At 52.5% G+C, this 27495-nt stretch overlaps 1 protein-coding gene across 2 annotated transcripts in view; it reads left to right on the forward strand.

Moving 5' to 3' along the window:
• Positions 1 to 20852, forward strand: part of SSH1 (slingshot protein phosphatase 1) — a 33876-nt gene extending 13024 nt beyond the window's left edge. The window contains exons 1-14 of one of the 2 annotated variants that reach the window (XM_030959073.1): positions 1020 to 1701; positions 4134 to 4237; positions 5938 to 6002; positions 6722 to 6843; positions 8527 to 8595; positions 8985 to 9050; positions 10214 to 10408; positions 10711 to 10804; positions 11847 to 11975; positions 12601 to 12647; positions 13829 to 13975; positions 14560 to 14760; positions 15456 to 16050; positions 16482 to 17741. In XM_030959073.1, the coding sequence (XP_030814933.1) occupies positions 1616 to 1701; positions 4134 to 4237; positions 5938 to 6002; positions 6722 to 6843; positions 8527 to 8595; positions 8985 to 9050; positions 10214 to 10408; positions 10711 to 10804; positions 11847 to 11975; positions 12601 to 12647; positions 13829 to 13975; positions 14560 to 14760; positions 15456 to 16050; positions 16482 to 17741 (3180 nt within the window). In that variant the 5' untranslated portion in view covers positions 1020 to 1615. Of the gene's footprint in view, positions 1 to 1019; positions 1702 to 4133; positions 4238 to 5937; positions 6003 to 6721; positions 6844 to 8526; positions 8596 to 8984; positions 9051 to 10213; positions 10409 to 10710; positions 10805 to 11846; positions 11976 to 12600; positions 12648 to 13828; positions 13976 to 14559; positions 14761 to 15455; positions 16051 to 16481 lie in introns of those variants that run through there. The other variant, XM_030959072.1, reaches the window with a different exon arrangement.
• The last annotated feature ends 6643 nt before the right edge of the window (positions 20853 to 27495 follow it).

Consider the following 27495-nt stretch of genomic DNA (forward strand, 5'->3'; position numbering starts at 1 on the left):
GGTTGCAGGAAGCTGCTCACTCACCTCAGGCTTGCCTGGGTCTTCCCAGGAAAAGTGGTTTTCTCTTTTCTGGCTCTGTCTGTGGATCTTTATTTTGAGATGAGTTTTGTAGCTATAAATGTGTTAACAGAGTGTTTTCTTGTGTCCTGCAAGATCATTATGGCTTATGTGAGATTCCCCATTAAAACATGGAACTCAAGCACATGAGGATTCCTCCTGGGACACCTCACAGCTGGAGCCACGATGGCAAAGCAAAGTGCCTGGGGAAAACTGTTGTGGGACTGGCATCTGGCTGCCCAGGAGCATGAGCAGCTCTGTCTCTTTTCCCAAAATCCCGTGTTTTTAAGGGATTGCTTACTGGCATTCCTGGCCCCGGGGGGTGGCAGTTTGTACCGCCGAGAAGGCGCTGCCTATTGTGTTCCTCAGCGGCTCGAAATGGGGTTGATGTGTGTTGCAGCCACGCTCCTCTGGAGCTTTCCCAAAGGGGAAGAAATATTTCCTTTTCAAGTTGAGCAGCACGGAGCCAAAGGATGGAGCAACAGCCTCTGGAGCCGGCTCTCAGCAGGGCTGTGGCCATGAGCACCCTGTCCTTGCCAGCCTCTGGGGGCAGGAGGGACTGTCACTGTCTGTACCCTCCTCCTGGCACTCCTGGCATTTCCCAGGTGTTGGAAGTGTTGGTTTTTCCCTCTTTTAGGGTAATAATTTCCTGGGTTTGGTAAGCTGAGGTCAGGGAGTGGGAGGAGAGCTGGTCTGCAGCTGTACTGGAGCATCAGGGTCCTGGGGCTGTGAGTGGGCTCTGTGTTTATTCGAGAGCCTGAAGTGACTCCTTGTAGAGAAGTTTGTGCTGGTCAGGATTCCTGGAAGGGCATCCAGGGATTGGGTGGTTTCTGTGGTGTGTGCCTGTCAAACTGGGTGAAAGCTGGCTGAGAATGCACAGAGAGCTCCTCATTCCCTGCTCAGGCTGGTGGGACCAGAGTGGCCAAAAGGTGTGTGCCTGCAGAAAGAGTTGAGGTTTGTAAGGAACAAATATTCGGGGAATTCAGTGCTCCCCATCCCCTAACACACAAACACTGAGCACCTGAGAGACTCCTTGTCCAGCAGGAGCTCAGGAATGGCTCTGAAAATCCAACGGGGGAGCTGTACACTGAGGGAAGGACCATTTACATTTCCTGTATCTGTATTAAAGCATTGCTCTCACTGTAAAGGCACGATCAGGCATCAGTCCATAGGATGCTTTTCCTCTAGTCTGTCCCTCCCAGGGAATATGGACTTCCCGCAGCCAGGGGCTGTGTGGGTGCTGATAGGAGCCTCTGGAGCACGAGGGGGGAAGCAAACAAACAAACAAGTCTGGAGGAGGGAAACGATTAGCCGAGCCTCAGCTGGTTGTTTCCCCTCTTGAATGGCTCTCTTTCATCGGGATGTGTTGGGACAAGTGCTTTTTCAAGGCAGGATATCAGTGGAAGACACAGTGTTCCCTAAAAGCCATCCAGTTCCCGGGGAGCATCGGCAGCCGCGATTCCTCTGCTCCGCACAGAAAATACGCTTGACCTTTTCTTTGCCTTCTGCTGTTTTTTATGGGTTTAGAAGCAAAAGGATGTGAGTTTTCCAGCTGGTTATGAATCTTTTCGATTTTGCTGACTTCTGTCTGACGCTGGGGCCACCACGATGCTGCCGCTGTGCAAAGAAAACCAGCCCGAATTAGTATGTATGGGTTGTGCTTTGGGGCATCTGTCACCCCCGCCGAGGGGCAGAGGATGGGATGTTCTTTAATGCCAGGATTTGGTGCTCTTTAGGAGTTGTTTTTTTTTTTTTAAATAATGCTCGGAGTTTTAGTTGTTTACTGGGATTGCAGGATTTAAGAGGGAGTTGTGCCTTGCCTTTCTCCCTGAGCTGTGCCCAGAGCAGTTGTGAGAAGTGGCAGAGCGCAGACAGTTCCCAGAGCGGAGATAAGGGCTGGGCTTGGGTAACGTTGTTGTTACAATGTGGTGTAAACTGTGAGCAAAGAGGCGTTTGGGTGTGTTCCGTGTGTCTGGCACCGTGCTGGGCACATGGAAACCGGGGCTGGTGTGGAGATGGGCAGTGCTGGGGGCACGGGAGGGTTTGTGCAGGGGAGCAATGGGCATTTCAGTGGGCATGGAAACCTTGCTCTCAGCGGGCTCCTGGCTTTGCTTTCTGGTTCATTTCCACGCACATGGATACATGGGAACAAAAATTCTGCTCTGTGAGTTGTCCTTTTCCTGGACCACTCACTGCTCCAGCAGCACAGCTTTCCCTTTTGCCTGCAACTGGGAATATTCTGCTTTATTGTCACAGATTTCCTGACTGCAGGAGAGAAGAACATCTGTCAAGATGTATCATCAGAGCAGGAGATCCTGATAACTTTGGGAAAGAGCTCTGCTTTTTCCAAGGTTTTTCCTGCTGTAGAAATCCTAGTCAGTACTTTGAGATCAAAGATCCTTTGGGGTAAAACACTGGAGTAAAATATCCTATTTCAGGATTTTTTTTTTTGCTTTCCCAAAGGAAATTTTCCCCCAAATTCTCAGGGTGGGAATGCTGTGAATTATCTCCAGGTGCGTGATCTAAGCATTCCCTGCCTCTTGTGAGTGCTGAATATCCCATGCATTGTGTGGGGGTCGCTGCCTTTGTGTCACTTCTGGCCTTTTTTAACGCTTTCCTGTGAGGTCTGGGGTGAGAAGGAAACAAGGCTCTTCCTGGCTGGCTCCTGGAAGGAGCCACATTCCCATTTGTTCCCATTTGCAGCTGTGAGTGCTGTTATCCTGAGCCAGGCTGAGCTTGGATCCTGCTCGGACCCAGCCAGTGAGGTGAGGGGGGAATGCTGGAATCCTGTGGGAATGGAAGTGGAGAATTGTTGGAATTAGAGTGTGCTTCTCCTGCTGTGTTTTATTGATCTTGTGGAGCCTGAAATTCAGGCAAAAATTTTAGGTCACTTTTTAAAAGCAACTGAAATCTCTAATTTAAACCTGATCCAGATTTTTCTGGGGAATTCATGAAATTCAGTTGAAACAGGAGGAAGCTTTCCTGGGAATTTGGGCTGTGTTCTTAAGTTAAAAAATCTGAAATTATGTGAATTTCATGTCTGTCCTCACAAAAATGCTGAGGTAGAACAGAGCATTGGGAGCATTACCAGTCACTCCTGGCCCAAGGCAAAGACCATGGATAAAATATGGAATAGATGAGTGCTGGGAGTAGTGACTCCAGTGGGATCATTTGCTGCAGCATAAGGAGCTCCTGTGTAGCACAGCCTCATAATGGAGCATTTCTGTTTAGTGGATGCAGACACTAATTAATGATGATCTATGGCTGCAAGAGTGGGGAGGTGGAAAATTGGGCTTTGGAGCAACAGATGGCTCTTGTGCTGTTTGGGGAGCAGAGCAAACACATCCCAAGCAATTCCTGTGCAGCTGAAAGGTGCCTCAGGAGACAGGGATTTCCAGCCATGTGGGAAATGCGACTTCCCTGCTTCTGGCCAAAGTTCTCATGTGAAACACGACTGTGCTGGTGCTGTTCTGCCTTCTCCTCCTCTATGCTCCTGGGTGTCATTTCCCTCTGGAAATGTCACTGTGTTTGCCCAGACTCTCTCCCAGGATGCTGATCCAGGCTCAGCACAGCCCAACCTCTGCTCTTGTGCTGGTTGTTTTTCCCTCAGGGTCCAGAGCTGTGTCCTTTCCCTTGGATGTGCAGGTTCCACCTCCCTTCCCCTTTAAATCTACACAGTTGCAGGTTCTTGTTTTTGCATTCCAGAGAAATGTCAAGAACAGCGATCAGCAGGAAGTGATGGGCTCAGAACCTGCTCTCCAGTCCACTGCAGGTCTCAGCCTGTAAAAAGTCCAACCCTTTGCTGCTTTTGAGTTGCAGAATTCTAGAATCAAGTGATAAAGTCATTTCCAGCCCATGACAGCTCAGGCAAGTATCTCCTGCAGGGGCCAAGTAATAAAACAGTGCTGGAAAATGACAGATGAATAATCCATGAATAATCCCAGAGTCATGCTGTGCAAGTGGCTGTGGCAAAATCCTACTATTTTAGTGAGGAAAGCACTTCCTTTCCCAGATGTGCACATTTTGCTGCTCTTTCCTTTCAGCTGACTCCTGTGTGGTTTTTTTTTATTTTCCAGCCTCAGCGAGAGCTTTTTCATGGTGAAAGGTGCAGCTCTTTTCTTACAGCAAGGAAACAGCTCCCAGGGCCAGAGAAGCCTCCAGCATCCCCACAAACATGCAGGTAATGATTCAATCCCCTCTGGAGATCCTTTTTCCCTCCCATCCAAAGGGACAGGCTGATGGCACAGGTGGGTGACACCCCAGCTTGTCCTGGTGAGCCTTGTACAAGCTACTGAGCAAACCCAGGGTTTCAAATTACTGAGTTTTTTATTGGGATCATTGAATTTTGGTTTAAACTTTTATCATTTTCTTGGAACTGTGACTGGAATAGAAACTCTGTGAAACTCATGGCATTTTGCGTGGCTTTCTTTAGGCAGGGAAGCCTGTGCAGCCAGAAGGGCTGTGTGGAATATCTCTCCCTGTTTTCCCCTTTGCCACAGAGGAGGAAATGTCACTTGTGCTTCAGTGAGTTAATCTTTGCCTCCCCTTTGCCTTGTGGCAGGGCTGAGTCACAGAGCCCAGCACCCCTTGGGCACTTGGGGATGTCCTGCACATTTCTCCAGGGGCTCTCCCAGCCTCCAGTCATCTGAAACTTGGGACTTTTTGCTTTGGAACTTCCTGTTGCTGGTTTTGTTTGGATGTTGCTGGTCAGAGTAAGGGATGTTTGATCAGGATTTGGGTATCTGGACAGATGTACATTTGTTAGCTCCTCATATCCTGGTTTCAGGAAAACCCCCTTTCCTGTCAGCTCACCACAATCTGCTGGAGTTTATCATGGTTTAAGAACAAACTGTCCTGCTTCCCCCAGTCCCTTCCAGTTGCCAGCCGGTGGGAAGAAATGGCAGGGAGTGGTGTGGTGAGTGTACACACAGATTGGGATGCAGATAAGGGCATCCAGGGAAGTTGATTCTGCTTCCCCAGAGTTTACACCCCCCTGCCTTTGGCACTTTGGGAATAGGTGGGTACTGGGCAAGAAGAACTGGGATTTTGGGGCATTTTGAGAGCAGGAGCCTGTGGGAAAGGCACAGTGTGGTACTGTGTGGTGCTGCTTAGCAAACACTCCAGCACAAAGGGGGTGTTTGAGTGCCAAGCTTGGCTTTGGGTTTCTTTAACTGTCAGCAATTCCACATACCCAGCAAACAGCCCACGGAAGGAATTTTATCTCCCATGGAAAGTTATGAGTGCATTAGTGAGTTATTAGATGGGAACTTGGTTTGTTTTCCTGTAGATTCCTTGTTCCTTTCGTCTGCTTTCCCCAAACAGAAATGTATCCACAGGCCTAGAGCTGAGAGGACTCAGTGCATGAGCAGAGCTTGGAGACAGAAGGGCTCCATCCCCCAAACCAGGCTATTCCTGCAGCCCTTCCCTCTGGAGGTCACTCGTGCTCAGTCACACCCTCTGTAGGGCTGGTGGGGCTGATCCCACCACGCTGGGGGTGATTCACAGCTCAAAGTTGTTATTTTCTCTTTTGTTCCTGTTTTTTTAATCAGAGGTTTTTCCTCCTCTTCTTCCTCACCTGTTCTCATGGCCAAACCTTTCTGTCCTCTCTAGGGTGCTGTAACAGGAAGAGAAATCCTCTCTTGTGCCTGGCACAGGTGGTTTCAATTGATTTGATGGCTTCCAAATACTGTAAGGTTGGGTTCTCACCCATCCAGGAAATGCCCATCCAAGAATCTCATTGCTCTTAGTGCTCTCTGGGACAGCAAAGCTAATTAGTATTTTTTTTACTTAAAAACATCCAATTACTTAAAAGGTCAAGACTCTGCTGATTCCTAGTGTGGCAGGAGCCCCTTTGTGATGATTGCTGTGCTTTCTGTGCAGGTGACTTGCCCCAGCACCTCCAGGTGATGATCAACCTCCTGCGCTGCGAGGACAGGATCAAACTGGTAAGGACAGGTGCATTTTCCTGCTCTCATTTCTCTTGGAAGTGTTTGCAACAGACCTGTAGAGGAGCAGGAAAAGCATTGGCAAATCCTGGATTTCAGAGCTGCCTTAACTCTGTGCTGGTTTCCAGCCCTACCCCATTTTCCTGACCACTCGTTTTGTCCTGGTCCTTGTGTCCAGCTGTGAGCTGGGTCAGGGAACTGCTCTGTCTGAAATGGGTTGTTGTGTTAGATTTCATTTTCCATCCAGCTGACAAACAGTAATGCAGGAGGAGAGACAGGACCTTGCTGGTTCTCTTGGACATTTTTAAGTCAGCCTTGAAATTGCATCAGCTGGGCTGGGCTTTCTTTTGAAGAAATCTGCAGATAAAAATCTGCTGTAAAAATCACTTCTCTGCAGAGAAGTTGATACCAGTTGTGCCTCCTGCAGGACTGAGCTATTTCAGTGAAGGTTTGGGTGTGGGAGAAGCCTGCCTGTTTTCAGTTCAGTGCATGATCAATGTTTTTACACTTCCTGCTTGAAACTTCAGAACAAACCTTTGGGTTGCATTTTGTAGCGTTTCCCTAATCTGTAATCTCAGCTCATCTTCGCCTCACCAAAACAGCAACAAGCCTTGCTGTATCTTCCATACTGCACTAAATAAAGCTTTTGGGGGTAGTCAGACCTTGCAAAGCCTTTTGTGCAGCAGTGGCAGCACTAATGAGGCAGAGGTGGTTTGCAGGCCGTGCGTTTGGAGAGCGTGTGGAGCGACCGCGTGCGCTACATGGTGGTGGTGTACAGCAACGGGCGGCAGGACACCGAGGAGAACATCCTGCTGGGAGTGGACTTCTCCAGCAAGGAGAGGTAGGTCTGAGCTGGCAACCAGGCAGGATGGGCTCTTTGGCAGCACCAAACTGTCCCCAGGCAGTTGGGTTACCAGCATCTGCAGATTCCAGCAAGAGAAAGGACGCGGGGATTGTCACAGATACATTTTATGAAAAATGCTTTCCTTAGGGTTTTTTCTCCTGAGAAGCTGAGAGGCCTCAGGAACAAAATGTAAACAATGGTTATCTGCTGCTGTGGAATGCAACAGGTGCATCTGTGATTGGTCTCATGTGGTTGTTTCTAATTAATGGCCAATCACAGTCCAGCTGTCCGGACTGTCTGGTCAGTCACAAGCCATTGTTATCATTCCTATTCTATTCTTAGCCAGCCTTCTGATGAATCCTTTCTTCTGTTCTTTTAGTATAGCTTTAATATAATATATATCATAAAATAATAAATCAAATCTTCTGAAACATGGAGTCAGATCCTCATCTCTTCCCTCATCCTAAGACCTCTGTGAACATTGTCACAGGGGATGAGTCTCTTTCAGTCTCTGTGGAATCAAAGGCTGTGGCATCCACCTCACCAGTGGGAGTTTGCTGCCTGCTCCCTGCAAAATGCTCTTGCAGACACATTTGCAAAACTGGAACTCATTCTCTCCCCCAGACTCCAGTGTGTTGATGGAATGATGCAATGGAGCTGCTTTTGTAGTAGCTTTGTTGCCAAATAACGTCAAAAAACAATACTGCAGAAGTGGCTCCAAAACCAACAAACAACTGTGTCAGCAACGAGCTGTTCCTTTTGTCTGACTGATAAGAGCACACAGTATTTGGAAAAGCAAGTGAAATATTTTGTTATTGCAGCCTCTCTCAGATTATTCCAGTTCTGGTGAGTAAACCAAGGCAGAAAAGCTCTTGGCTCAGGGCGAAGGGGCTGGTTTGACAGAGCTGGAGTCAGAGGCTGGAGCTGCCAGGCTGTTGTGTGTGTTCTCCCAAGATTTAACAAGCTGCCATGTCCTTGTGGTGCAGCCTCTATGGGTTTTGCTTCATTCTGGAAAACCTTAGTGGTGGTTTCCCCTGGAAGGTGGGAAGGGGAAGCTTTGCACAGTAGAGGGATCTCTAGGGAAGCTCCCAGCCGTGCCTTCCATGTCAGATTATTGTCATTGGCTTTGATGCTGCCTCTGTTCTGCTCTGCAATTCCCATGTGGCATTTCCTTGGTGTGCCACAGCAGGGGAGGTTTGCCATGTCACCTCCATTCTGAAACAACCTTGCATTAATTGGCAACTGGTGATTATTAATGTGAGGCAAGAGGAAGGATGGATTTCTGTTGCTGTCTGCATCCCAATTTCCTTTAAAACCTGAATATCTCAGTAGCTTAATTATTTATGGCTGGAAGTTCCTGGCCTTCATTATAGCAGGGTTTTCTTGCCAGATTGCCTGTCTGAACTGAAAATGTTCTTTTGGGTCAGATAAACCCCTAAAACCCATTTTCATCTGTTCCACCTGTTAGAGTGATCCCATGGAGATTGCACCACGAGTTATCACCTTGTCAGACCTTCAGACTCCAGCTTCCAGTTTTATTTAATGGCCTGAAATATTACAAGAGATTACTAGAGCAAGGCTTGAGGATTTTAAAAATTAAAGAGTATTAATAATTTAGGCTATTGGCATGACCACATTGTGGCCTATATTTAACTTCCTGTCTCACCATCTCTCTTCCAGTAAAAGCTGCACTATAGGAATGGTTCTTCGCCTGTGGAGTGATACTAAAATCCATCTGGATGGGGATGGGTAAGAAACCACATTGGAAGGATAAATGTGAATGTCCTTCCCTACCTGGGGGCTGCTCTAGGAGAGATTCTCCATCACCTTGCAAATGAAGTGCCCAAATTGGATTCATGGCTGCAGAGTCCTCTTATTCAGACAGTGAGTTCTTGTCTTGCTGCCCTCACACTGCTCCTGTGGTTCCAAGGAATGCTCTGAAACCCCACTGAGGACTGGAGCTCCCATTCCTGGCAGCCTCTTGCCATTCATACTTGGGAGGTTGGAAAATCAGTGAGAGAAATTCTCATCCTGATTCTTTTGGCCTATGGGTGCCCCAGTGCAGTGGCTGTTTGTAGAGAGCAGGTTGGGGTGCAGACAAAAGCAGTTTTTGACTCAATTTTCCCTCTCTCCATCAGTGGCTTCAGCGTGAGCACTGCAGGGAGGATGCACATCTTCAAACCTGTGTCAGTGCAAGCCATGTGGTACGTGAGGGGCTGGGCTCAGGGAGACACTCTCCTTTCTGTCAGTAAATTTTAAAAACTCAGCTGTATTTTAGCCTTCTCCACAATGGGTATTTAGTGAGCTGCAGCAGAGATCTGCTTCCCTGTGTTGGCAGAGGGGCTGTGGGAATCCTGATCCCAAAGCAGGATCTGCTGCTTCAGTTCAGAGCAGCTCTGTGTCCTTCAGCATGGGGGAAGTGGCACCAGGGAGATGAATAAATATGAAAGATGAGCTCAAATTCCAAGAATTTCCTCTCTCTGCGTGTTTCTCTCACTGGCTGACAGAGGAGGTTCAGGGCCCATTGCCAGCCTGTGGCATTCCCTGTGTCCTGCCCCATTCCTGGGGTTCCTGCAGCCCCAGGTGCCCATTCTCCTTCCAGCTCCTGCCACCCCTCCCCTGTGCAGGGATTCCAAAGCCCTGAGCCAGCAAATTCCTCCCTGAAGAGGCTGCTCCACATGGAACTGCATCTCCCTCTGCCTGGGCAATGCTTGGAGCCTGGAGAGATCCCAGTCCCTGCAGCATCTCCTAGAGAGGAGATACAGCTGTGGATCAGGATGTTGTGCTGGGGATGGTTTGGTACAGAAACAAATACAACTCCTGTTCCTGTCAGTTTTGAATTTGGCCCCTCCTGTTGCCAGCCTTGGATGTGGTTGATGTATTCAGTGCAACAATTTCAGAGCAGAGCCTTAAAGAAAGGAAAAATTGAGGAGGGAAGGAAGGAAAAAGTAATGTTAAGATTTGCAAAAACAAATGACCCAATCTGGGCCTTGTCCCTGGAGCCTGTCAGGGGCCAGGAATGCTGGTAAATATGCATCAGGCTCCTTGCTGGAGGTGGTTGGAAAATTGTCCCTGTTCTTTATCTTCCTTTGGCTGTACAAGCTGGTTAATGATTAGGTCCCAGAGCAACTTGTGCCTCCTTTTCCCCTATTAATTAGGAGAAGATTTCAGCCCCTGCCTCAGCCCTGCTGTGAGAAGCCCCCAAGGTGCAGTTTGTGCCTCTTTGAGCTCTGACACCATAAATTTCCTGCTTTCAAAGAGCAAACTGCAACAACTAAAGCTGAAAACCACTTTTTCCTCTGTGAAACTCTCTCAGCTCCTGCTTTGTCTGCTCACAGCTGCCCAAATCTCTTCTCCCACCCTGCAGGTCTGCTTTACAGATCCTCCACAAAGCCTGTGAAGTTGCCAGGAGGTACAACTACTTCCCAGGGGGGGTGGCCTTGGTGTGGGCCACCTACTACGAGAGCTGCATCAGCTCGGACCAGAGCTGCATCAACGAGTGGAACGCCATGCAGGACCTGGAGTCCACCCGCCCCGACTCCCCTGCCCTCTTTGTTGACAAGTCAGTGCAGCATTTTATTTGGAAAAGTTTGCTTGGCTCGTGAAGGAAATCTCCCCTTTTCCCTGTTCTTCCTGCCCTGGTTCTTTTCTGGGGCTACAAAAGAGAATTTGTGTGAAATAATCAGACCAGAAACTTCAGCTTGTGATATAATGTATGAGCACCAACAGGCTACTTTTTTTTTGTTATTTTTTTCATTATTCCCATAAAAATTCCCTTTAACCCAAGCCTTTCCCCTCACCCCTCAGTGCTGTGCAGGTGCTGCCAGCCTGGATTCATCCTCTCCTCTTCCTGTTCCTCCCCAGGCCGACCGAAAGGGAACGAACGGAGCGGCTCATTAAAGCCAAGCTCCGGAGCATCATGACCAGCAAGGACCTGGAAAATGTGACTTCCAAGGAGGTAAATATCAAAAATTCTCACTCTTGTTCTTCCTGCCAGACTCCCTCTCTAGAAGAGTGGTGAGCGGGCAGCATATGCCTGGGTGTCCCTGGCTTTGGAATGTGCATTTCAACCGTTCTGTAAAGGCTCTGCTCTGGCTTTGCTGCACCTCCCTCCTGAGAAATCAGGATAATCCCAGCATCACAACTCTCTGTCAGGACCTCAGGAACAGCTGTGTGACTTTCAAATTAGATTTGAAGGCTTTATTTTCTTCTTTTTTTTCCTGGACAAATGTCAGAGGACCTTGCAGACAGCATTTTGCTGGTGAGTTTATGGATGGAAAATCACAAATCAAGGCTAGAGCTCGTTTGGATCCATCCCCCAGGCTGGTGTAATCCATCCACCCACAGTGCAGACGTGATCAGAGTGGGAATGGTTCTTTTTGGGGTGGTTTTTGGTTTTTAAGGGAGCTTATTAACATGCAAGTGGTAGGAGGAAGCTGAGAACGTGTCTGTCTGTGGATGTGTTCCTCACTCCTCCTGCAGACAAGCTCTTGTTCTTTATCTCTCAAATTACTATTTTTAAGGAGCAGGTACCCCAAAATACTTTTTTCCCCTCAGATGTTATCTGAAGCTTTATTTAAAGCTCCTTAGTTTGGGGATTTAGGATACCAGGATGCCAGGGCAAGGGACAGTGGTTTTAAATTGCCAGAGGGGAGGGATAGATGGAATATTGGGAAGGAATCCTTCCTGGTGAGGGGCTGGGATGGAATTCCCAGAGAAGCTGGAATCCCTGGAAGTGTCCAAGGCCAGTTTGAACAGGGCTTGGAGCAGCCTGGGATAGTGGAAGGTGTGGAATGAGATGAGCTTTAAGCTCCCTTCCCACACAAACCATTCTGGGGTAATTGGAGAGATGCCACATACTGAAATTCCTGGTCTCCAGAAGGCTGAGTCCCTGTTGCTGTTTTTAATGAAAAAGTGAAAAGTGTTCTGCAGGGAAGTGCCCAGAAATGTTTCTGTTGGACACCAAGGTTCCAGTGCCATCCTTTGTGTTTGCTCTGCAGATCCGAAACGAGCTGGAGAAACACATGAACTGCAACTTGAAGGAATTCAAGGAATTTATAGACAATGAAATGCTGCTGATCCTGGGTCAGATGGACAAACCATCCCTGATTTTTGATCATTTGTACCTGGTGAGTGGCAGAAGCTCCAGGAGAGCTCTGCTGTGCTGTGTCCAATCCTTTGCCACTAGATGGTACTCCAGGCAAAACCAGGCTCTGCCTCTGGAACAAAGACTTCCCAGGGATGAACACTTTGTGCCCATTGGGTCTTTTTGTTGTTGTTCTGGATAGAGTCAGAGGAATTGCTCGTGTTTCAGGGCAAAATCTGCTTCTTAACAGTTTAAAGCTTTCTCTTGTGAAGGTCTGGGGAGAATCCAAGGTGTGAGTACCCCCAGAGATTTAGGATTTGCCTCACTTCTCATGTGTGGCATGTCTGGGATCACAGGTGCATTCACTTTGTTCTCCTGAATTATTTCTCCCTGTGTTTAAAACTGCAGAGTGGCCAGGGGCAGTGATTTGGGATGAGCTCAGTCTCACCCTGGCCTAGAACTAACTGTGGGTGAGTTGTGCCCTGGTCCCTCCTTCAGCAGGTCCCTGCCTGCTCAGGACAGGACATCAATGCCCTATTCCTGTCTCAGAGGCTGTTCCCAGCATTCCTGTCAGCTCAGGAGGATGGCTGGGGCTGGGGGATTGCAGAACCTGAGGGAAAGGGGCTGTTTTGGGGCCCCTTGGAAATGTGTGTTTGTGCCTGTTGCAGGGCTCCGAGTGGAACGCATCAAACCTGGAGGAGCTGCAGGGCTCGGGGTGAGTACTGCTCCTCCCAGCTCCAAACCCTCCACTGTGTGCCTGCAATTCCCCCAGGACCCTGGAGAGGACATTTGCAGGCTCTAGAGATGATTTTACCCCTCAGCCATGGGGTCACTTCACACCAGCAGCTCTGTGGAGAAATCTCTCCAACCTCAGAGAGTGAAAATAACAAAAGTTGTCATTGGTGAGGTCCATCAGGACCTCCATCCCCCAGTGTTCCTGTGCCAGGTGTGAATTCCTGCAGGCTGCAGAGCAGCAAAGGTTGCAGCACTAAGGAAAAAATCTCCATTTCAATGGAGCAGAGCTGCCTGTGGATGAGCAAACTCCTCCTCACCTACCTGGACAGGCAGCTCCAGGTGTCTCTCCCATCCCCATGGTGCTGCTTGGCTCCTTTCCCTGCCACACTTCTTGGATCAGGGGGAATTCTGCCCGTAAATATTTGCTGCTCACTCAAGGCCTGCGCCAGCCTTGCTGTAAGGAACTGAAATTCTTCACAGTTTCAGCACAGCTGAAAATGTTTCATTTGGAGTCCTTGGGAGCAGATGTCTGCACATCTTGGGACAAGGAATCAAGCAGGGTATTAATGATTATGTCTTGCATTGGGATATGCAGTGTCCAAAGGCAAAGCTGGACAAATTCTGAGACAAATATCCTGTGTCCTTGATTTTTCTCAGTGATAGGAGGTGATAAATCAATCTGGACATTCATTCTCGGGTACATTGTTATCCCTGCTGTGATATTTGGCAGGAATGAAGAGATAACATGTGACTCTCATGGTTTTGGTCAGAAAGAAGGGGAAGGGATGGGATTGCAGCTAAAACCTGCAGCTGGAGATGGTGATTCCTGGGCTGTGTTCCCAGATGATTCACTTCTTTCTGCATCCCCAGAGCTCTGTAGCACAGCAAGGAGTTCCTGGTTGGGGTACACAGACTCGGAGACAGTAAATGGGATAAAATAAATTTATCCCTCCTGTACCCAGGGCGTTTGGACACTTGGGATGTGCTGGCAATGGGAGGTGGCAGAACAGCCCCTGTGTGTCCTGTGTACCAGGAGTTTAGGATTAGGGCTGTAGGCAAAACCTTACAGCTCGTGTTGGGTTGGATTGCATGGATTCACAGTGTCCCTCAGGGCCTGTTTGGTGACCATGGCAGCTCAGGGTGTCTCTCCTGGTCCCACAGCATTGACTACATCCTGAACGTCACCCGGGAGATCGACAACTTCTTCCCAGGCCTGTTCGCCTACCACAACATCCGCGTGTACGACGAGGAGTCCACGGACCTGCTGGCACACTGGAACGAGGCTTATCACTTCATCAACAAGGCCAAGTGAGTGCTGGGACACCTGGCCCTGGGGGAGGGCACATCCCAGCTCTCTGTGTCTCATCCTGGGCCCTCACGAAGCCACAGGAACTGCAGGGCCTTGGCATCATCGTTCCGTGTTCCTGGAGCGCCCTCGTGCCCTGTCCCATCCTGGACTGGCATTAACCTGTTCTAGCCCAGCATTTTTGTCACTACTTTGTTTTGCTTTCGAAAGGAAATGAGGATGTTTCCTCTTCTGGAGACGTTCTGGAGCTGCTCCAGCTGTGTCTGTGTTGGACCTGCCCCAGCTGTCTCTGCAGACAGAGCCTGTCAAGCCCTGTTCAGCCTCTATGCTCAGCCTTTTCCCAGTGAGCCCAGTATCCAAACACTTGGATGGAGGCATGGTGGTCTCTGAAATGAATGAGGCTGCCCATCTCTTAACTCCCAGCTTTTCTGGAGAGGGATTCTTCTCCTGGCCCCCATCATCCCAAGCATTCTCCCCTCCAGAGCCGTGGTGCAGGGTGGGCAGAGCACTGTCCCTCCTCTGGTGAATCCATAACAAATCCATAACCAGTGACATGGGATTTATTCTCCTGTTTGTCCTGCTGCAGGAAGAACCACTCCAAGTGCCTGGTGCACTGCAAGATGGGCGTGAGCCGCTCTGCATCCACCGTCATCGCCTACGCCATGAAGGAGTTCGGCTGGTCCCTGGAGAAGGCCTACAACTACGTGAAGCAGAAGCGCAGCATCACGCGGCCCAACGCCGGCTTCATGCGGCAGCTGCTGGAGTACGAGGGCATTTTGGATGCCAGGTAAGGCTTGGGATGAGTGGGAAGGAAAGGAGCTGGTTGTGGATAACAAAGGCTCTGTTGGTGTCATGCCCGCAGATGTGTGAGGGGTGTAGCCTGAAGGGTCCCTTCTCAAGGGGCCAATCATGCTTTTCTTAAACCTTCCCTGTGCCAGGCTCCCTGCGTGGAAATTAGCTGGGAGAGCTGCTCTGGTGTAATTCAGGGAAGGTTTCTCCGTGCTTGGGAAGCACGTTTGGATTTCTCAGCAGTCAGTGCTGCTCAGCACAGCATTGTTCTTGTTTTATGAGGCAGAACTGAGCTCAGGCCATTCTGGAGGCAAAGTGTTCATGGTTCTGTGCCAAGCCCAGGGCTCTGTCACTGCAAGGGCTGTAGTATTTATCTTCTAAGGACAGAGGAGAGAATGCTGTCCCCTGGTTCAGCAGGAGCTGTGCCACGGGACGTGCAGAGGGGTCATTTTGGGGTGTTGTGCTCTGGGTCCTGAGGAGTCTCCCAAAGTCTGATCCCACCACAGCTGCGCTCAGGGAACTGCTCTGGAATGGGCAGGTGGGGGGAAAAAATCCCAGTGTTGAAGGTGGTTTGTGCAAGTGGGATCTCAGGTCTGGGCCCAGCCCCTGGGTTCTGGGCTGTGGAGATGGAAGGAAGCTCCTGGCACTGGGCACCCTGCAGGGCAGTCACTCGTGTCCCTGTCCTCTCCCCAGCAAGCAGCGCCACAATAAACTGTGGAAGCAGCAGGCAGAGAGCAACCTGCCCCAGAACACCGACGGCACCACGGGCTCGGGAGACTTCTTACTGGAGAGCTTGGACATCGACCTGGAAAACCGCCTGGCTGACCTGGACATGCCTTCCCAGTCTGCCTACCTGGACAACCGGGCCGGCTCTGAGGGCTTCGGGTACTGCTTCCGCCGCCTCTCGGACACGCTGCTGGAGAACAAAATCCCCGGGGACAGGGAGGGCTTCTTCCACATGGAGCAGCTGGAGCGGGATGCCCTGGTGGGACAGCCTCCATCTGCACCTTCCCAGGGGAGGCTGCTGGAGATGGAAAAGGCCCCAGAGAGAGTGGAGCCGCTGGCAGAGCTGGGCGGCTTCTGTGAGAAAGAGGCAAAGAAGAAACTGGACTTCAGCCCCAGGAAGGGAAGGATGGTCCTTGGGGAGCCAGGGGAGGACGGTGTCAGGGAGGAAAATCCCATGGAAAAGTGGAAGCGGCGTTTGTCCATGCACAAGGAGGAGAGCAGGCTTAATAGGGAGAACTTGAATAACAACAACAGCAAAAGGAGTTGCCCAGAGGATTTTGAGGTGCGTATGGAGGTGAGATGGAGGTGTTTGGCATGGCTGACTCTGCTGCAAGTGAAACTGCTCTTCTCATCCTCATAGCCCAGTTTCATTTGACTTGGATAAAGCCTTTCATTCCATGATGAGCTTCTCCCCTTTCGAGGCGCTTCTCACCAGGGCTTTGCTTGCCCGAGCTGTGGATGTAGATGCCAGAGAGTGCCCAGTGAGTGCCCTGTAAAGTGCTGTGGGCAGCTCACTTGCATGACCCTCGCTTGGCACGGTAGGTATTCCTTGGAGACACTGTCTGCTGGGAAAGCACGTGGCTTTAGTTCCTGCTGCAGGGCCTGAGGTGGAAATGGGCTTTGTTCCAGATCTCTTTGGCTGTCCCACACCTAGTGGGCTGTGCTGGTGTCTGTTCCCTGCTTGTTGATCTGTCCCTGTTTTCTCTCCTGCAGCGTGATGCTGTGTTTGGGATCCTCAGCAAGGTGAAACCTTCCTACCAGTCCTGCACTGACTGCATGTACTCCTCAGCGGGACTGGCCCCCGAGCCCTTCGGGGAGCAGTGCGAGAGGCTCGGTGCCAGCACCGCACGGCGCAGCAGCACCATCTGCACCCAGCCCCCGCTGCTGTCCCACCTGCACTCCCACCTGATGGAGCACCTGCCCAGCAGGGCACCCCCCGAGGAGCCAGGCAGGACTAAACATAATGAGGCTCTGCTCCCTCTGGCACCAGGAGCTGGGGCTGTGGACGTTGGCACGTGCAGGTCACTGGATCAGCACTGCGGCCTTTTGGGGAGAGGGAAAGATGCGCCAAAAACTCTGCTGCCCAGGAGAAACTCCCACTGTGACAGGAGCCTCCTTCACGCAGAGGTGGTGAGGGAAGAGTCTCTGGCCAGAAAGGATCCCAGACCTGCCAAGGACCCGAAGTACCTGTTGTTCAGCAAAGACTTGGAAAAGCCGAGCGCCAACAGTTACTTGATGCAGCACCAGGAGTCGCTGCTCCAGCTGCAGAAAGCGGGGTTGGTCAGGAAGCACACCAAAGAGCTGGAACGCCTCAAGAGCCTGCCCTCAGACCCCTCAGCGCTGCTCAGGGACAGTCCCCTGGGCAGGGTGGACTCCAGCATCGTGGAGGAAAGCGAGGACTTGATGGCCCATCCCAGCCTGGTGCCTCTCCTGACACCGGCCCCACTGGTGCCTGGAGACGCCGAGAACGACGTGGAGAAGCTGGGGGTGAAGCGTGTCCTGGAGGGGATCTCCCAGAAAACCTCCACGCCAGCCGGGTGCCGCCTGGAGCACACGAGCAGCTTCACCAAGGACTTCCTGAAGACCATCTGCTACACGCCCTCCTCCTCCCGCAGCTCCAACCTGACCCGCAGCTCCAGCAGCGACAGCATCCACAGCGTGCGGGGCAAGCCCGGCCTGGTGAAGCAGCGCACGCAGGAGATCGAGACCAGGCTGCGCCTGGCCGGCCTCACCGTGTCCTCACCCCTGAAAAGGTCCAATTCTCTCGCCAAGCTGGGATGTCTGAACCTGTCCTCCGAGGACTTGTCGAGTGACGTGGACGTGGCCACCATCACGGACTCCAAGGAGGCCGTGTCCAGCGAGTGCTCCATGCTCTGTGAGCCCCCGCCGAGGAGCGCGGACGGCACCTCCAAACCAGGGGTGAAGCCTCTGGCTGGGAACTTGAAGAACACGCTTTGGATGGGCAAAAGTTGATGCCTTGCTGGGGGGGAGGGGGCTGGATTTTGGGGGTTTGCAGCATTTATTCATTACACCAGTGCTGTTTTATCATCTGACTTGCAGCAGCTCATCTGGTGCCACCTCCTCGTCCCCTCTTTGTGCTCCGAGAGAGGAAGAAAGAACCACGATGGGTCACAATGAAGGGCACAAGGGAAATCAAATGTGTTGCATGGCTTAGAGGAGGACTTGGTGTGTGACTTGCCTGTTGTCCTGCAGGATACTCTTCCTAGTACTGTTTGCCAAGTGTAATTATGTGGATTTGTGTGTGGTTATGGATAGATATTTGTATCTCTATCTATATCTAAAATGCTGAAATATTCTGTTTCAAAGACTCAAAATAATTATTCATGACTTTTTTTACAGAACAAACACAAGTCTCTGTTTAAACAGGGCACTTGTGGAAAATCCTTAAAATGGTGACACGCACACTACCTCTGTTCTCGCTGGCTTTTTGTCCTGGTTTATTGTTTGGGGCTTTTATCCAAAAGGCTTTTCCCAGAATTCTTGCTGTTGTTTGAAGGAATTCCTTTAGCTGTAAAGGCCTGGAGGAGTGTGGACACAGGCCTTGCTGGGAGGTGGCAGAGTGCTGAGATGTGTCCGTGGGGACGCTGTGACCTGATGTCACCCTGGCTGTTGCTGTCACAGGTGTTGTGTTCTTGAGGTGTTTTGCTGTCGTTGTGGTTGGTGTTGTCCCAGTGCTGACAGAGCCTGACCAGTGGTTGCCTGTGGACTCTCGTGATATGAAGTGTCAGTGTCGTGGGTGCTCTTGGGACCCTCTGTCACTGGGCTGTGGGTGACGTGAGGTGGCCAAGGAGGGGTGGCTCTCCTGGACCCCAGTAGGTGACAGAGTGTCTTTTGTGGTTGTGCTGTTGGTTTTGTAGGATGGTCCCTGTGCCCAGGGAGCTGCTGGAGGAATCCTGGCTGTTGTTTATGGTGGGCATCAGGAGTTTGGGTGCCACAGCCAGGCTGGGCCTGTCCCAGAGCTCACAGGGCTGTGTGGGAGAGCCCTGCTGGGGGGAGCAGTCGGACAGAAACACGGACACGCTCTGAGAGAGGGATGTTGGAGGAAGGGTGAGCAGCCAGGGGCTGTCTGTGCTCTCAGTCCAGTGTTACCCCCTCCTGCCAGGGCTACTGCTTGGATTCCATAGGGAATTCACATTTTCTGTGAGTATTTTTGGCAACCAGCCTTGTTAAGAGCTGCTCCATGTGAGCCCTCTCTGAGTCCAGGGAGAAGAGCTTGGGAAGTGAGCAGGGGATGTGCTCCAAACCTCAGTGCCCCCTGATCCCATCTGAGGCCTTGTGCCTTTGGATGATGTTTTGAAGTAGATTTGGGAGGTCAAAGAAGTAGATTTGCTCACCCTGGCTGTGAGTGTGAGTATTCCCACATTTTAAAATCTCCATGGAAAGGCTTTCTTGCAACTCCCCTCTGAGGTGGGGCAGAGCGAGGCTGCAGCAGCTGCTCTGAACTGTATTGATTGAAAATCCAGTGTCTTGAGGAAGGGAGCTGTGCATTTTCCTGCCCTATATGCCTGGAGTTCCCTTTTTCCCCTTAAACATAAGATCCTGCATGTTTAATTTGTGTGAGGAATTGTAGGGACAGGCAATCAGTGAATAATTGTCCCTCCTGAAAGAATCTGAATTTGATTTGCATTTGCTCCACCCGGGAGTGCTGGTGTGGAGCAAAAGCTGCTTTGGGAGGGAAGTTTTGGAGGAGCCTCTGCTTGTTTGGGCTGAGGCAGCGCTGGGTCGTGCTCAGGGCAGGATGAAACCCCACAAGCCAGGGCCGGATCCATTCCCTGTGTTTGGATCATCTTTATCTTCCTTTGCACCCAGATTCAGATTTGGGAAGGGGCAAACGGGAGGCTCCCGGGCTGTTGGGTGCCGCAGGGTTGGAGCAGCACCTGGGGAACCTCCCTGTCCCCTCCCCAGGACAATTCCACCGTCACCCTCGGCTCGCCAGGGCTGCCCACAGGTTATTGTTCTGTTAGTGCTGCTGACCCTTCCCATCACTGCCTGGCTGAGGGAAAAGGTGATGGAAACGGTTTTGAATGAGTTTGGAAAATTCCGTGAACTGATACAAGCGAACATCTGATTTCCTTCTTGTTTCTCGAGTGCCTGCCGAGTTCTGCCGCGTCCATCCCGCCGCGTTCCGGGCTCAGCTCAGCACCCTCCACCTTCCCCTGCTGCTGCTCCTGCCTGGCTCTGGCTGGATCAGCCCCAGGCTTCACTCCGGGCTCGGGGCTCCCTCCCTGCGTGCTCGAGATGCAGGCACGGCTTGGTGGGAGCTGCTCCGGGAGCTCCGCTGTGCCATTCCCGGGGGTTGTAGCCAAACTCCCCCGTCCCGTCGGGTTTGTTGCATGACAAGGTTGATGTGCTTGTCCTCCCCACGTGTCGTACGTGTCCTTACGATGGAGTGCCTTACTCATAGTTTACAAACACTGTGTATCTGCTGAGCTGTTGGACTCTGCTGTTTGCTGTTCTCTAGGGAATTTTTGGTGCTTTTGGTGTTTCCGATGGCAGTGAGGCCGTCCCTCCTCCTGACCTGCCCTCCTGTCCCCGCCGAGCTCGGCACTGCTCACCTGCTACCGCTTCCCTCTGCTCTGGGCATGGCAGAACCGAAGGGCTCCGTGACAGCCGCGGTGCCTGTGGCTGCTCCCGGTGTCCCCATTTATCCCATTTATCCCATTTATCTATGCATCGCTGCCGGAACGCGGGCGGGGTGTGCAGGGACATATCCCATCACCGACCACGCTGTGCTCGGCAGATCCAAACCCTGTCCCGTCCTGCCAGAAATCCTGAAATGCACAAACCGGCCCCTTGTTCCCAGTCCAGGTGGTGTCGCTCCATGTGGCAGCAGTGCCCGACCCCCGGGAGCCCTGTCCGTGCCAGCGGGGCTTGTCCCAGCCGTGTCACCGAGCGGTGGGGACAGTCCCGGGCAGTCCCTGAGGAGGGGGTGAGTGACGTGTAGCTGTTCTGTGCATTGCTGTACTCCATAACAACGTTCCTTTATTCCACGGTATTTCTTATCCCAATTTTATATGGAAATCTGCAGGATTTTTGTACTGTATGCCCGCGGGAGGGATGCATCATGCACTTTTTTTTTTACTTTTGTTTGTAAAAATGTCCTGGATATTTTGTGTTCATCTTGTGAGGAAAAACAAATAAACTTTTTTTTTCTTTTCCAAATGAGTTTTGTAGCTTTGTTTGGAGGTGGGGAAGGAACAGATCCTGAAGGGGTGGAAAGAAAAGGAGGGAATGGGATCTATCCCAGGAGCCACTGCCTGCCCTGTGTTATCATTGCCCATCTATCCTGGCTCTGCTTCCCTCATTTTTGGGTCCTGGCTGTTTTCTGATGCTCCTGAAGGCTGGATCCAGAGGAACAGGATGGAAATCAGTCATTCTCACCTGGTTTCTTCAGAGACCCCAGCCTGGGTTCAGGAAAAGCCTCTCACCTTCTGGAAAGGATGCCAGCAGTGGAGCAGTGGCACGTGGAAAAGTGACACCTGCACCTTGCCGAGCCTGGAAAATCCCACTTGGGAGAGGCCTTGATGCTGCCACAGCAAGGTGGGCTGTGGGATTCCACAGGCCTGTGCTGCTCTCCTCAGCAGAGCCACATGCCAGGTGTGCAAGCCCAGGAGCTCCCACAGGGACTGGCATGGACAGCAGCTCCCAGGCTGGGGAAATCGCCTGCCAACGATCAAGGGCACTGCCCTGGGCTGCTGGGGGTGGGTTTGGAGCATTTGAGTCTCCTTCACCTGAGGATATCCCCAGGGAGGGATGGATCTGCAGGTGTATGAGCAGCTCTGGCACGGCCTGGGCAGGTGAAGAACAGCTTCCTGCTGTTGTTTGAGCTCCTGGAGCACAGCCTGCCCCTCAGCCAGCACCGTTCTGGGGGCAGTGTTTGCTGTTGGCTCATTTACCTCCCACATCCCTTGGCTGGGTCAACAGAGGCATCGCTCCCTGCTCAGCTCAGCTTCCTGAAGACGGAACCTCCCCAGGGAGCCATTCCTGGCTCCAGAAGTGGGTGTGAGTTGGATATGGAGAACCACAAGATGGGACTGTGGAATGGCTGGAGCATGCCCAGGCTGCCGGTGAGTCCCTGGCTGTTTTTTTGTTCTTGTTAGGATTGGAAATCGGTCCTTTTCGGAGTGGTTCCTCACGGCTGAATGTTACATCCTGTTGTGATGTTGCCATGGCAAAACCAGGCAACATCTGGAGCAACACAAATTCTCTCCAGCGACCAGGGAGGGTTTATTTATAGCCTCACTGACCAGAGGAGATGCCTGAGCCTGGAGCTGTCGTGGGCAGGGGCAGCCTGGCACTGGGTGCCCTCCTGGCTGGGAACTGGGGTGCTGGGAAGGTGCAGGGTCCAGCTGTGCCCCTCGTCTCTCCCCCATGGAGGAGCTGCAGGTGCTCCAAAGCTGATCTCCTCAAGGACCCTCTGATGGGAGAATGGTTCCCTGGCAGCATTCCCAGTTCCGTGTGGAGTTGGGGTGGTGAGCAGGTACTCTAATGGTGGTTTTGGGTAAAAAGATGAGGTTTAGCAGGAGGGTGAGGCTGATTGTAGCACACAGAGAAGCTGCAGGAAGGACTCCAGGGGCTGTGGCTGCATTTCCACACTGGCAGAAGAGAAGCTGCTGTCTGACAGTGATTCTCCAGCTGCCTGCAGCCCCAGGATGATGCCTCTGTGTTTGTTCCTGCTGGGCTGTGGCTGAACAGCCGCTCTGGCCCCTGGAAAGGTGGAAATGTAAACATTTTCTAAGCAGAAGCTGCAAGTCAGTGCTGCCAAGGCCAGAGGAGCCGGTTCCTGCAGCGGGCACAGGCCGAGCTGTGCTGCCAGTCAGGTTTGCTCCCGCCTCGGTGTGTATTCCCTAAAAGTCTCTTCCTCCCTCTGTTTGAAGGACAGGACAGCAGCAACGCTGCAGCAGCTGCCTTTTCCTTTTATGCAGAGGGTTCAGGAGCAGAACTGCGTTGGTGCTGTGTCAGAGTTCCAAGCAGCTCCCTGGAACATGGGACACAACACCCAGGACAGATCCCAGGACATGGTTGTGCCCCTTCCACATCAACCCTGGGCTCTGCAGTCCCCACACAGGACAAGCTCAAACCACCACAATATCCCCAAATCATGAGGGTTTGTGAGAAGCATAGAAGCAATTTGGTTTTGTCACAAGGGCTTTGAGGGGAACACCCAGAATTACTGATTGGGTCACAGTGCAAATGTTGAGCGAGTTCATCCCGTGGGAGAGGTGACTTGGCTGTGAAATTCCTCCCTCCTGCACCTGCCAGCACACCTTGCTCAGCATTTCTCTACCTGTCAGGACTGCTGCTGCCAGGTGCTCCTGTTGCTGTTGGCAGGAGCAGCAGGAGCCCGGCCACCAGCCCTGATCCCGCTGGGAGCTGGTTGTGTTTGCTCTGGGCAGCTTCAGTGGGGATTTAAGATTTCCAGTGGAAACAAACGGGGTTTTGTCTGTGCAGAGCAGCTCTGCAATGTGCACTGATAAAGAGCAGTCCCAGCGAGGGGCCTGGCTGGCTCCAGGCTGATAAGGGCTGGGATAACCGTCATCCCTCACTCCTTCCCCTCGGCAGTGGCCGGGATTCACTCCTGGCATGGGACACAGGATGAGGTAGTGGCATTGTGACCATGGTCCAGGTGTCACCAACACAGCTCCTGTGTGTCTCTGGTGCTCAGAGGTTGCTTGGGTCCTTGAGGTCTCTTGATGAGGCCCTGTGGGATTTTCCAGCCTCATGGAATATCAGGAGATGTCTTTGGGCTGGGGCCAGGCTCTGTTTGCCAACTCTTTAGGTGACACTGGGGTAATTCAGCCCCAACAATGCAGAGGTGCCTGTGCAGGCACCTCTTTTGGGATGATCTAGGTGTTTTCCTGCATCCTGCCTCGGGATGCTTCCCAGCTCAGGGAACCATAAAAGGCAAAGCACAGGGCAGCGGCTGGGCTGAGAGCTGAGCTGGGAGCTGCGGCTCACTGCAATGCCAGGCATCCCAGCTGTGTACAAACGGATTAGAGCCCTCCAGCTCTCCGGCTCCACCGCCATCCGGAGGGGTATCCAAAGGGAGCAACGTTCTGCCTGGAGGGTTATTTAGAGAAGTGCCCAATGCATTAATAGGGATTTTTGATAAGTTGTGTTTTGGAGTTTCTGCAGGGAAGGTTGTGTCTCAGGCTGCTGTCAGGCTCCTGTGTTTATCTCGGGCAGCCGGTCTCTGTCACAGCAATTCCCTTTTCCATAACGTATTCCCACAGATCATTCCAGCTCTCCAGCTCTGCCCCGCGCACTCTGTGCAAGCAACATCTCTCCCTCAAGCTCTGGGACGCAGCCCAAGGCTGAGTGCTGCTTCCAAGGAAGGAGCACTGGGGGAGCCGCTCCGCGTCCCACGGGCACAGGGCAGGGAGGAGGGAGCAGTGCCAGGGGCTCGGATGCGGGTGGAACCCACAAGGAACTGGCAGAGGTGATTCTGCCCAGACAGCCCGGCAGGAAATCCCTCTGGAAGCTGCAAAATTGGAGGCAAGCCGGGATTGCTGCACAGGACTGTGGGGAGCTGTTGCTGGAGTAGGTTGGGGAAAGAGGAGAATCCCTGGAAAAGGATGCAGATGGGAAGCAAATCCTGACTGTGAAGTGCCATGGACCAGCAAATTAGCAGCTGGAGGGATTTTTCCAGTTATCCAGGTGGGATGTGTTTGGGTAGGGACCAGCGTGGCATCAGCTGTGCTGGGTGCGGTGTCAGGAGTGGCAGAGCACGGGCTCCATCGTGCCAATGGGATGTTCCTCTCCGCTGGCCATGAGGCCAAGGAACGCCGGTTCACATGACCCAGGCTCCGACGCTTCCAAGTGCCGCCGTCTCCCAGAGCAGAGCGAGGAGGAGGCGGTGCTGAAAGCCCGCCGAGACCCAAGGTGGGAAAAATCTTGGCTGGCCAGTCCCAAAGCATTTGGAACCAGGAATTATAGTGACAGATCTCCCGGCCATGGAAGCCTCCACCTGGCAGTACCGTGGATATTTACGGGATGACACAAGTAATGCGAGGGGGAGAGACTGCCCAGCTTCCCGGGGAGACTCTGCAGGCACCTGTGAGGATTATCCACTGCTGCAGCTCAGCCAGGAGGGCTTGGGACACAGCCGAGAGCGGGGGGACCGCCCCGACCTCCGCAGCGACACCGCAGGCCCTGCCAAGAGGTCAGAGATGAGCAGCAGCGGGCAGAGAGGGCAGCGGGGGCCGGCAGGGGAGCTGTGCCTGGAAGAGCATGCCGTGTCCAAAGGGTGCAGGAGAGGGCGGGAGGGAGAAGCCCCTCCAAAGGTGTACGAGCTGGAGGTGGTGCCCAGGCGGGTGGGCACGGGCAGGACGGTGAGGCCGGTGGTCTACAGGCTGGAGGAGAGCGAGTACCGGCGCCTCATCCAGGAGGCAGAAACGGAACCTGAGGAGGAATGGGAAGAGGCAGAGGACACGCTACCCTTGATGCAGGAGGGCTACGCAGGGGATGGGAAGGTGGCAAGCCCAAGCCTCAGCAGGCTCAACTCCTTGGAAAGAGTCCTGAGGAGGCAGATGAGCCGCTCGGACTCGGAAAGCAGTGTGGAGGGCAGGCAAGTGACCAAACTGAGCCCCAAGGGCCCCTCGGAGGGAAACAAGCCGACCGTGCCCGTCAGGTCCGACAGCTTCGAGCTCATGGATTACATCCTGCAAAGCAAGCAGGACGCAGGCACACCTGTCTCCTACATCCCCAGGGACAGCAGCAGGGACAGCCTGAGGCAGGCACGGAGCTTCGCCCCCCAGCCCGATGGAACACTTGAGCTGTGCCAGAACGGCCAGGCCAGCGAGGAGGATCCGGCCAGGAAGCCGGAGCCAGAGCAGCAGGTAGTGAAGAGCCTCGAGAGAATGGTCCCTGCTGTCCCAAATTATCCCTCGGTGTCCAGAGACACGGGCAAGCTTTCAAGACAGAGCAGCAGCCAGCTCCCGGACAGCCGGGAGCAGCTCGGAGGTGAAGCTGATGAACTCGATTCCTACATCCCGAAAAGAACCCCCCCGGCCCCCCCTGTCAGGACCCACAGCAAGGAGTGCCTGGCTCTGAGTATGAGCAAGGCTGTGGCGCTGACGGAGGCGCTGCTGGAGCCCCTCGGCGATGAGGCCAAGGCTGGCAGGGAGCAGTGGGCAGCGGCGGGCACGGAGCTGCTCCCTGGAGGCAGGACTGCGGGAGGAGGGGGCTCGGAGGAGCCGGAGCGGAAGGGGAGGCAGAGTCAGGAGGATGAGAATGTGCTTAAAGTTGCCGATGCCAAGAAAACCTTCGAAAAGCCCAAGGCGTCGGAGGGGACGGCAGCAGCACCAGCGCCCAAAAAAGGTGAGGAGTGAGGGGTGCCGGCTCTGCCGTGGGGCTGGGGGCGTCCTGGAGGTCGCAGTTCTGGGGCAGGTGAGAGCACTGCCGTAGGTGGGAAATAGCTGCCCGGAATAGCCAGGTAACAGACGGGATGTGCTCAGGGCACACGGAGTCTCCTAAGGAGGCAGGATGGGAATCAGGTGTTGGTTCAAAGCCCTTCATGCAGTGAAAGTGTTTTGGGAAAATATTTGTTTTGTCAGACATAGGTACAATTTACTGCTTCTCACAGCAGCTACAGTGCAGCAGTGTCCATAGGATGCACCCTCCCACTGCCATGTGGGATTATTTGCCTCTATCTCTCCAGGCACTGGGTGAGCCAATGTAATTTTATTTTAGCTATTAAAAAAGCAGCATTATTTTCTCTAAGTTCTTTTTCTCCTGCACTGTGACTTCACTGAATAAGCCATCCAGGAGAATGACATCAACTTGGAAACCCTTTCACTGAAAAAAACCATGGAGAAGTGAACTCTGTTGAAATTTTCCTGGTAAAACAGCAGTTCTGCAAAAATAGGAAGGATAGAAATGAGTGTTTGTGTGAGAGTTTGGATCCCGCAAGGAGCCACCCGACCCACGCTGCTTAACTCCCATCTTCTGTTCAGTGACAATCTGCAATTGTGCATTTCCTTATAAGGGAAAATAAGTGTTTTAAGGCACAGGAAATCTGTGGTGGCTTTGAACTGAGTTTGCTTAAAAAATAGGTGTGATGCGTTACTGTCGCGACAGAGTTGGAGCGCGAACGTGGCACAGTTTGTGCATGTCAGGGATGACAAAACCCCTGCAGGGATGACAAACAGCTCCTGTGCTCTCAGGAAGCAGCTGAGGACACATTGCAGGATGTAAGGAAATAGAGGTGGGAGAGGTTTGTCACTGCAAGCACTGCCAGGCTCAGAGCATGGAGCAGGGTGGTGGTGTCTGTGTGGATCTCCACAGCCCTCGAGGGGGAGGCTGTCTGGTGTCACTGGCACAGCGGAGCTGGAGCTTCCCCTCAGCCACACCGGGCACTGGGATGTTTGATCAGCTCATCCTTCCCGGCATGGAAGGAGCAGGTGGATGGAATAGCTCTGGCAGAAGAAGGGGTGAGAAGGGATACAAGGAATCAGCTCCCTCCCCAAGGCAGCACCAGCTGCAGCCCAATCCCTCCTGACACATTTTTACCTCCTTGTTCTGCAGAAGAAACAGGGAGGGAGGGTTGAGACAATATTTCAGTGCTGAACTGTGGAAATGTTGCAATAAAAAAAACCACAGACTCACGGAATTGCTCTGGTTGGGAGGGACCTCAAAGCTCATCTCGTTCCTCCCCCTGCATGGACAGGGACACCTTCGACTGGAGCAGGAGCAGCTTCCCATTTTG

The sequence above is a fragment of the Camarhynchus parvulus genome, chromosome 15 (genome assembly GCF_901933205.1).
Source record: "Camarhynchus parvulus chromosome 15, STF_HiC, whole genome shotgun sequence".
Lineage (NCBI taxonomy): Eukaryota > Metazoa > Chordata > Aves > Passeriformes > Thraupidae > Camarhynchus > Camarhynchus parvulus.